This window comes from Topomyia yanbarensis, chromosome 1 (assembly GCF_030247195.1).
Source record: "Topomyia yanbarensis strain Yona2022 chromosome 1, ASM3024719v1, whole genome shotgun sequence".
In the NCBI taxonomy this organism is placed as follows: domain Eukaryota; kingdom Metazoa; phylum Arthropoda; class Insecta; order Diptera; family Culicidae; genus Topomyia; species Topomyia yanbarensis.
The window spans coordinates 70,380,938-70,392,453 of record NC_080670.1 but is presented as its reverse complement, the minus strand read 5'-3'; the positions used below and the strand labels follow the sequence as shown (position 1 = coordinate 70,392,453).

The window sequence follows — 11,516 nt, the reverse complement described above, 5'->3', positions numbered from 1 at the left end:
TTGGGATACCACCAGTAGGTGCACTACTTAATTGACAGCTAATTGCATAGTGATTTCAAAATAAATGAAATAGTTATATCCTTAGTTGAGATATTCTGGTACTATGGGATCAGCGTTTTATTTTTTTGGTTCAAAGGTTACGAGCTTATTTGTTTTAACATACAACATGTAAGTTCTTTGTGATTGAAATGGTAACACAAGTATTATAAATTTATTTGTTCGAACACGGAGTCTGTTCTCTATGCTGCAATAGACTACTTTTATGTAAACATGCTAATATCTTTACTTACTATCAATAGGTGCATCTTTCTTATCGCCAGTAATAACATCCATCAGTAAAGTTAACTGTCGCTTCCGTAGTAAATCCAATCCTGTGTTGTTGACGTTGCAAATCAATAGTTGCCGTTCACGTTGCAGTAGTGTTTCAAGCTAGAAATTTGTTCAAGATTATATTTTTGAATTGTAGTTAATTAACTTTTAAGCTGTTTGCGCACGAGACGACATAACAAATATTCTCTATGGATTCTGTTCTACCTATTGCAACGCCTCGTGTGCGCACAGCTTTGTGCTTATGGACCGTTTAACACGTGTTGCCGCGCAAACGAGATAATTTTTCATTGTCAGCCTATGTAAGAAATGCTCGGAAAAAAGATCACTCTGCCTATTTACCAACCTCCCGCGCCTAATTTACATAAGCGTGCCATATGCGGTCCGATTAGCTAGCTTTGGTTTTTCCTTCTCACTTCCTCTGTAGTTAGGATAGTAATAAAAGCTTACAAAGCAGTTCAAATGTAACCGCATACTTTGTAAACCCTCATGGAACTGGACTAGGATTGTATGCAAGAATCCGTATTGTAGTCAGATACGTCAATCTTGAAGAGGCAGGGCCAAATATATAAGTAAACTATAAGGTAATGCCCCTTCAAAGACCATAGGAAATCTACGTCGTAAAATAGGAGAGTAGGGAAAAACTTTAAGACTAAAAGGGACAAATTTGAATCGTGCTGGCAACACGTAGCTTTAAGATTATCTTTGTAAATATTTTTGAATAAACTATGTTTCAATGTTACAAAACTCCACTTTTCAACAGTAAAGAGAACATCCCAAGAAGGAACAGTCAACGGCAGTAGTAACCACCAGGAATAAGAGGTCCATTTGGCGTAGCGGTATAGTGGCAAATCTACTTTGGTATCGTCTCATCGCCGTCGTGGCAGCGTTGTCACCTACCAAGTTAGGATCGTCTCGTCGTCGTTGTGGCAGCGTTGGACTTGCCAAGTTGGGATCTCTCTCTCCTCGTCGTGATAATACGTTGAAGAAATCAGTCAAAACGTTCTTTACGGTATCATGAGTGGTGCTGGTTTCAGGCTGGAATACTAAGGGTCAGGCGCCTTCAACAACTCCGCGAAGCTACGCATAAATTTGGAACGTCGAATTTTCGGAAGTAACGCCCTCTACAGAGGAAGAAAGTATAACTGTAAGTAATTTAAATTAGAGGTGTGCGCCGATGAAAAATGTCGTAATCGGCGGCGTAGGTGTGATTTGGGCCGGCGGCGGCGGCGTATCGGCGTGACGCCGTTTGCTAAAATCATCGGCGGCGGCGGCGGCGCAAAGCGGCGTGGGATATTTTTTTATATGGATGGAAAGTAGTAATTTTCTCAATCATCTTGCTATGTTGACTATTGTGTCTGCGTGTGTCAAAATTAAACCAAATATTGATGACGTAGCGGTGTCATCAGCTTTAAGCATAACACTGTTTTTTAACCGGGAATTAATTTTATTTGAGAAAATGGAAAAAAAAATAAAAGTAAATATCCAAAGTTGCGATTACTAAAGATTAATTTAAACAACCGCTCCTAATACTTGCAATGCCAACTGTTACGAATATCGATGTTAACACAGTTTCAGAAAGCATGCAAAGTTTTATGCCATTCATTTTAATAAATATTCCTCTGAGATAAAATAACAATACCTGGTCTTCAGTCTAATTTATACTTCTGCCTGAGCCAGACCTATACAACCGAGTGAAGTGAAATAGAATTTATTAACCTGATACTTGGAGAAATTTCTTTATGCTGAGAATGCGGATCGATTATTCAACTAAAAATCACGGAACTATTAAATAAACCACGCTTTGTCCCCATAACATGCAAATTCCTACGCGCATGTATTAACATCAGACGCCACATCGTGAACAATCCTTGCGCAATACAAAGATACATATACAAACGAGAATGTATCTCAGCGAATTGCCGACTCATCGACGATATACCTATTTGAACAGTGATCTCTATACAAATACCTACAAACGGTTCCCAAATTTGTAACAGTTGTTCAGGACATAATGACAACTGCTAAACAGCATCCAGCACCCCAAAATCAACTGTTAGCACTATCGGTGAGGATAAAAAGGCGACGTTGCTCACGCGCAAGTGCAAGAAGCAAGATACAACATCCGACCGTCGGCACCAATACAGCTTTAACTATGAAGACCTGGACGTCAGACATGAGAGAAGCAAATAATCCCAAAGATACAGCAGACAAGCAGTCAACTGTATCCCCACCGCTAAAGAAGGTCTCCACTCTCAATAGAAAATCACGAGCACGAGATTCTGCGGATAACCAATAATGTTTTTTGCTGAAATATTGAAATAGAAATCAACGGGACGTTTTCTGGGCCACTCTGATCGTTTGATACACCGCACTCAATATTTTGCCCACGTATATCGTTGGAAAAAATCCTTAGCATGATAAAATTACAAAATGGTGCGGCTTCCAATACAGGTTAAACATCGAATCACTTTCGAACAATAGGCCAATATGGTATGGTAGTTTCGATTGCGGCAAAGTTCTACTGTATCGATTTTGTAGACTTTTTCGGTAAATTAAAGGAAAAGAGAAACAAAGGATAAGAAAATTGAAATGCGGATTTTTCTAGAGAGAACCAGTTGTAAACGTACAGAAAACCTTCCATTATGTTGACAGAAGTATGTCTAGCACTAGTTTTTCGTTCCAAGTTTCATTTCGGCAGACTTTGCAGCCAGGTTTTAGGAATGTGCAGTGCTACTGCATGGCTAGTGTTACGAGACTACTGACTACTAAGAATCCTTCCTGGCGGGGGCTGGCTTATGCGACGGGTGGCTTATACGACACCAACGCCTTACCCTCTGAACTACCAGACCAAGGTTAATAGTTAAAAGTCATACGCCTTGAATTACTATATCGAAGGCATGACGCTATACGAGCTTTGCTTGCGTGCAAATTTGAGTAGAATTGTGATTCACGCGTGCGATGGTAATTTACAACGTATTTTTATTTGAATATTTACACAGATTTTGTAGAAACAATTGTACTGGCTTATATGTCGGTTCATTAAGTTTTAACTGTTTCTAACCATGAAAATGTGACATCATTCGTTCGATATGCTATCTAATTCCGCATGAGCCGAATATTTTCTTGCACTGAGTAACTTGTGTCTTTAACTACTGAGAACTCGACAGTAGGGAGTATTATGGTTTCCACAGACTGACGGTTGATTGCTGCGATCCGGATGACTATGCGAGTAGGAAGTCAGCAAAAGTATTGTCCAGGCTATTTTATTATCATATCGATTGATTGATTAGTAAAACAAGAAATGCTTAGAACAAGTATATTGCTTAACTTCTGAATATCTTAATACCTTTTACCGACCTATTCGGCTGATATTTGCTTGTCCAGTCTTTAAACAGCGGAAATCTATATAAATTCACAGTTCATAAGCAAACCGCTCGCAGACACGGTGACAGTTTAATTTCTTGCTGAATTGCCGTGCGGTTCGAAAGCAGCTTTGTTTCCATATGGACTACAATATCCTGCCTCAAGATTGGCAACCCAACCAACATTAGGAGCTGAACTATAAGACTACGTGTTGATTTAAAGCAGATTAAAGGTTATGTAAGCTGAATAAAACTTTTGCTGAACTATTTAAACATTAACAGTTTATTCAGCCTATTTAAAATCCAGTATTCGCCAGTTCCAACTAGGCTGAACTATACTGCTAATAAATGTAATAGCGACAATATTAAAGCTTTTATTCAACCATATTAATTAGACTGAATTGCGAGTTGAATAAACGATGCTGTTACCAAAAGTATTACATTTAATCATTAAGCTGCACTACATGTCTTCAAGAGGTTGTTTCTACCTTTGCATTTACCGTTATACCACCTTTGACTTTCAGCTGAATTATGTGTTTAACAAAGGTAATTGTAACTACTACAAAAATTGGCGCGATTAGCAAATCATGAGGAATGGCAACCGACCTGGGTTCGAGTCCCAATACACACACAATATTTTTTTTACTATTATGTGAAGGATTTTTTTATTATTTCGGTATATTCCAATTGAGATGTTTTGCATATATTACAGTTAAGGAGCAATAGATCAATAAATGAATAAAGAAATAAAGAAAGTTTATTTAGTTTTTTTTATATCTACTGAGTTTTCACCACGAGAAATACACGATTTACAGTTTTTTAATGTACAAGCTTACCAAATCACTCGCGCCCTCGTTTATGTAAATTTACCTTTTAATTCGAAACGGTCTGTTTACTTGTGAAACATGAATATTCTAATATTGAACACAATAGAAACTTTTTGTTCCAATGTTGCTATAAATTTTAGACACCAGCATTGTTACCATGATTTTTTTCTATCCATCGACTTGCAAACAAAGGTACAATGAAATGATTATTCACGCTGGCGGACTTAATTGATATAAATAAATAAACTATTGAATTCGAACAGCGACTTCCGCTTACCAAAAAAATCACAATGGAAAGAAAATCATTTGGCAGGGAGTGGTAAATAAATTGAGGAGATTGCCACCTTAGAATTATAAATGACTTCAATCCATCATTCAGTTACCACCACTTTCATATAACACCCATTTTTACTTATCTAAATATTTTGTGACAACCATAAATCCTCACCTTGGAAACAAAAACGACTATAATCATCATTTTTGAAATAAATAAATTATCTAATTTAAAATTCCCGAATGTTCTAAAACTTATTAAATAAAAAACATGAAATAAAAACATTATCGTAGGTTGGGATTCGAACCCAAGTCAACTAGGTTCACTTAAATCTATAGAAGGCTACTGTAGCCTTTGTACAGACTCTATTCAGCAGCCTAGACTTGTCGGTACATCGGTGAACTCTTAAGCATTCAACGTATGCAAGATTGGTGCAGACAGTAAGGTAAGTGCTTAGTATTCAACAGGTTGCTGGTTCGGATCCAGGTACGTGATATGATATCCAACAAGGTAATACAATTTTTCTCTAACTGTAACGTAACACTAATAAAAGAATATGGCTTCCAAAGAGATTGATGGCGTGTGTAACTTGAAATGAATGTCTTTTTTAACAATTTTCCTATGATAATTCTCTCAGCTGAATAGCGGTAACGAAAAGGTTTATTGATAAAGCTGAACTATGGTTTTCTTCAGGCTGTATACGTGCTGAAGAATTGTTCTTTCATGTGTCTTAATCAGACCAGCTGAATAAATTCTCCAAATCCCGGATGTTTAAGGGTGGAATAAACGATATATGATTACACGTATACTTTTAATGTTCAGCTAGAGCTGAAAAAAGCAACTGTTAAAACGTTTATAAAACCACGAAATGTTTGTTGGGAATGGTAAGAATCAGAGAAAACTATTACAACCAAAAAGATTATCGCAAAATAAACCAAAATTCTTTCACTCAATACACATTCAGGTCAAATATGGACTCGGCGCGAGTTTAAATATGATCGGCGGCGCAGCACAAAAAAGGCAATCGGCGCGCTGACCATTTTTTCCTGAAATCGGCGGCGTGTCAAAATCATCGGCGGCGGCGGCGTGGCGCGGCGGCGCACACCTCTAATTTAAATATTCCAAAAACTTCTTCGCATCCACAACAGAATTCGACTGAAATTTTAGTCTACTGCCAAAATTTTAACCGAATGAAAAGCCCAGTCAAAATGAAAGAAATCCAAGAAAAAGGAATTTCATCTTCTTTTAATATAATTCTTGGAACAGAAAGAATCTGGGATGAAAGTGTAAGAAGCGAAGAAATTTTTGGAAATCAATTTAATGCATTTCGGCATGACCGTAATTTGTCTCTTTGTAAGAAAAAGTCTGGAGGAGGAGTCATTATAGCCATAAACGCAGATTTTCCTTCAGAAGAAATAGAAACCATGAAACATAGAATTTGAACATATATGGGCAAAAGCAGTAATATCAGGAGAAGTGCACAATGTGCACTGCACATATTCTCCTCTGTGTACTTTTCACCGGAAAATGCTCACAAAAAATCATTTGAACTATTTTTTTCAAACTGTAGAATCTATCATGTCAATCATGGAACCTGAAGTAAAACTATATATTTATGGCGACTTTAATCAACGTAACACCAACTTCATCGTAGATATTGAAAACGAATCTTACTTCCAGTTGTAGGCGAAAATGAAACACTTCAGTACTTCTTTGACAAAATATCTGAATTTGGCCTGCACCAAATCAACCATGTAAAAAATAGACAAAATTCATATTTAAACCTCTTATTCACGAACTGTACTGAAAACTTCTGTGTAAATGCATCTTTAACTCCATTATGGAAAAATGAAGTATTTCACACAGCAATCGAATATTCAATTTTCTTTCATCAAAACTCTTCCCCGAACGACTTGGAGTATGAGTAAGTGCCGGAATACCATAAAACCGACTTCGAAGAAGTCAAACGTAGACTATGTGGACTAAATTGGCAAACTGTATAGAGTATAGAATGAAATGTCAACGAAGCAGTGACTAAATTCTATTTAATTGTAACGAATTGTAATCTGTAATTGTAATCTCTGGAACAACTCTGGCGGTCAACAGCTTGTAAGTTTCAACCAACATCTGAAAAATTTAAAAAATAGAAAACAAAAGGCACATAAAATTTATAAGAAAGAACATAGCATTACAAATCGGCAAAACTATCTGGATATTTGCTCCCAACTCGACATACCCATTAACACTGCACATAAAGAATATAATCATAAAATCGAGACTGAAATCAAGACATGTCCAAATAATTTCTTCAATTACGTGAAAACGAAATTGAAAAGTAGCAACTTTCCATCCCAAATGCATTTTGACGGACATGTAGGAAATAACAATACTGAAATTTGCAATTTATTTGGAAAATTCTTTCAAGAAGTCTATACTTCATATTCCGAAACAGACCGCGACTACTTTTCATTTATACCTGAATTTTCAAATGACATTTCCGTCCACGAACTATCTGAACACGAAATTACCACTGCACTAAAAAACTTAGACGCATCAAAAGGACCAGGACCGGACGGAATAGCACCAATATTTTAAAAAAATCTAGCAGAAGAATTCACTACTACATATTTTCAACATATCACTGAAAAATGGAACATTCCCAAAAATATGGAAATCATCCTTTTTAGTGCCAATTTTGAAATCAGGCGCTAAATCGGACATTCGAAACCATCGTGGGATTGCCTTTATATCATGCATTCCAAAATTATTCGAAAAACTAGTAAATAACAAAATATTTCAGCAAATCAAAAATCAAATAACAAGCAAACAGCATGGCTTTTATAAAGGCCGCTCAACAACATCAAACCTTTTAGAATTTGTAACATTTACTGTAAATGCAATGGACAATGGCAACCATGTGGAAATACTCTACACAGATTTTAGTAAAGCATTCGACCGTATTGACATACCTTTATTACTTTTCAAACTGCAAAAATATGTCATAGGAAATAAACTATTGAAATGGCTCGAATCATATTTGACGAAACATGAACAAACAGTTCGCTTTCAGAATATACTCTCGGAACCAATTTCTGTCACCTCTGGCGTGCCCCAGGGTTCCCACTTAGGCCCTCTTCTTTTTATTTTGTAAGTAAATGACGTTATATATATATATATATATATATATATATATATATATATATATATATATATATATATATATATATATATATATATATATATATATATATATATATATATATATATATATATATATATATATATATATATATATATATATATATATATATATATATATATATATATATATATATTGTAACAAACGACTAGCTCAATCGGGTTTTATTTCACCCAGGGTCGGCTTTCACACTACTCAAGGAAGGACTCACAACCTTGACTTACCTGATAGCACTTTTAACGAACGAAACAGATCGAAATTTAAGACAGACATAAGGCTCAATGAAAAAGAAAGGTATACAAAGCAAAAGAGATACATTTTAACTTATATATTTAGCTTTCTTACATGGCGTATACTGTCGTCAGGAACTGTTGGGGCCCTTGCTGCTTCGATGGTGGAGAGAGGGTGAGGAGCTGGAACATTTTGTTGCTGCACACTGGGAGTGGATTCGTAGATGTGGATAGAGCTATCCTAAGCTTGAATGAAGCACACCGTCAACTCGGTAGGTGATGTGACGATGGCCGCTCGGGGAAATTGTAACGGTTGCTCTATCCACGGTGCTCGCAGACGCCGGGGGAACTCATCTGTCCAGGTATAGACCCAAACGTCCAAAACGGTCGTTCCCGCACTTAGCGAAAGCGTGTGACTCGGCGATAGCGTAAGTCTCACCGGCCACCAGCGCCTTTTTGGTGTCCAAGGGTTGGGTACACGTGGTGGGACTGGATAGTCCTGATAACCTCCTTCGAACCACGCTGTCTACGGAGCTGATTCTGGCTTCGAAGGAACGGAGACTTTTCCCTGTCCGAGATGCGACGTACGAATGTCACCGGGTCCTCGTGGTGGTGTTGCGTCGTCCTGATAACCTCCTTCGAATCTGCTATCTGGTCTCGAAGAAACGGAGACGTACCGCCGACACACTAACTCGTCACCACAGTCCTTCGTCCCGTTCTTTTGTCGAACGTCTTCACCGGTCTCACTAACCGCGACACCTTTTCGTCTTTTTTTTAATTTTCTGCCCAAATTCGAGGGACTTATTTTTTTGACGTCCGTCTTCTTTCAGTGGCTTCCAACGACTCTCAGTTTCAATCACTTCTCCTCTCCTTCTCACCTCTCCTTCCATCTCTCTCTCTTTCCCTCTTCCTCCTTCGCCGAATTCGGAAACAGTGGTTCTGCGGTGTGATTAATTTCGCCCGTTCAAAATTTACCTATTCTTCGCCGGATGGAGATGTTAGTAGATATGTTTTCAGGGGTGGATGAGTTTATAACGTTTCTTAAATCCTAGATTTTTAATTAATACTTTTATGTTAGTATACAAAAATTTTCTTAAAACTAATAATAAATATGATGAGCCTTAATGATGAAAAATTATTATACAAAAAAAGTAATGAAAGATAACAAAATTATAAATTATTTAATTAAACTAACAAAAATATCAATGCAATAAATGTGGATCTGAGACATTGTTCCTGTGTCAACGGTAACAATCATCCCTCCGCCAGGAGAAAAATTGCAAGAACCCTTGTAAAGGTTACTCAGCAATTTTTCGTGAATACACCGTTAACGATGCAGGATCCTGACCAACTGAACAATTCATGTGGGGCAATAGTTTGGATCGTCTATACTAATTATCTTCCGTTGGAAACGCACACCATAATTGACAAGCTATCCCTTTGCTCCCCGCCCGTAAGCCATATCTGTCTTCTCCTTTGTTAAGAGTTTGAGAAACATAAGTTTTCTTCTCATTTACTCTAACTATTCACTACATCTTAATCTAACTCCAACTTTTCTTTATTTATTATTATAACCTACACGCATACACTCTATCTCAACCAATCGGGTACCCTACACTTCCATTCACACACTATTTGCTCGCATACTCATTCATACTATTCTATGGAACTATCTTTATCTAATTTAGTTTTACCACCAGGAAATCCTTTCTTCTCTGGGTGGTTTAGTGAGGCAAGTGTCTGCCTTAGCTATAGTATTTGTTTACATCAACCAGCTGTATTTATTTTGTTAACTACTTAATGTCTTTTCAACTGAAAGAATTAAGTGTCTCATAATAAACTGCGAATTAGGGAGGAAAATAACCTTCAATATTTAAATTTCCTTTTTTTGGAAATTAAATTTAAAGTGTCATTTGGAACCACCCTAATTCAGGCGACTGTGCGAATAAGAGATGTGAGTCAAAATACTCGTTATCCATTTTTATTCGAACACACAACAGGCTATCGGGCGAAAAGGAAACGTCAAATTGATTCTGTCGTGTGCAATCGAAAGTCGCAAAAAAAATGGGCCAACGGAGATTTCTAGTGGACACCGCGGATTGCCAGAAGCCGTTACCCTTTCGAAAAATACCCGGCAGAGTTTCGAGGCTCACACTCTACGATCAGAAGGACGTCTGCATATCGCACAGATAAGTATTTTTCCTACACATAGTCGTTGCAACGAGCAACTCTAACCTACTTTTTTTTTTTCTTTTTTTTTCTCTTTTTAGGTTTATGATAAACAGAGTTTACCAATTATCTACCAGGAATAGCAGCATTTTGTGAATCAGTCAGAAAGGAGCCAATAAAATGCGCTGGCGTAATCTTCCTAATTCCGAAATTCTGTAGTGGGGTTCACGATAGGATTGGACGATATACAGAAATGAGAATCCAGATTATCCTGGTTTAAGATGAGCGGCGGGCCAAATTCCCAAAGATTTGCCATCCAAATCTGTTAGCTCGTATGACGAGGAACCTTTCTTCGCTTTTACGTGCGCTGGCAGATATTGTGGACCATATTTTGCGTTATAGTTTTCTATCGCACTGGACAGTTTCATGTTTCGTCTATAAACTAACTGCCCGACGTCGAACGATTTGCTGTAGGTTCTATGACGAAGGTTGTATCGCTTTTGCCCTTCTTTGTGCGCTACTTCCAGCTTTTGCTGAACCAAGTCGCGTATTTGGCCAAATAGCTTTTTCTGTTGAGCGACTCGTTCGTCGGGTGTCATATCCTGATGTGAATAGGGTCGGTGATCTGATCCTGCCCAGAACATTTCGTACCCATGAGTAGTGAAATAGGGTGTAAGAGTTGTAGCAGTATGAATTGACGAATTCAAAATCGTCTCGATTTCTGAAAGCCTTGTGTCCCAAAGTTTCTGATCGCCTTTGACATAGGACCTTATCGCTGCATTGACTGTTCTATTTACGCGCTCGACAGGATTTGCCTGCGAGTGGTATCTAGAATTCAGCCAATGCCGCACCTCAAACTTTGATGACTGGCACCACATTTGACGACCAGTCCGAGTGAGCTCGTTCGATTATTCCCACTCTAAGCATCCTGTCTAACTCTTCTCCTACTTTCTGTCGCACCTTCGGAGATAGAGTATATGGATACTGGCGTGCTGGAGGTTTACCTTTCCATGCCTCCGTAATTTCGATTCGATGCTCTGTCAACGGGGTTATTGACAAATTGAGCGGATCCGCTACTTTGAACAGGCATTTAACTGCTTTTAATTGCGTTTTTTCTCCTTCCGT

The 11,516-nt window shown here is 37.8% G+C and overlaps 1 protein-coding gene across 1 annotated transcript in view; it reads right to left on the bottom strand.

Annotated features, from left to right (window-relative positions):
• LOC131677884 (IQ and ubiquitin-like domain-containing protein) overlaps positions 1-11,516 on the bottom strand; it is a 78,509-nt gene that overhangs the window by 873 nt on the left and 66,120 nt on the right. The window contains exon 7 of the mRNA XM_058957972.1: positions 291-429. Coding sequence (XP_058813955.1) covers positions 291-429 — 139 coding nt within the window. The remainder of the gene's footprint in view (positions 1-290; positions 430-11,516) is intronic.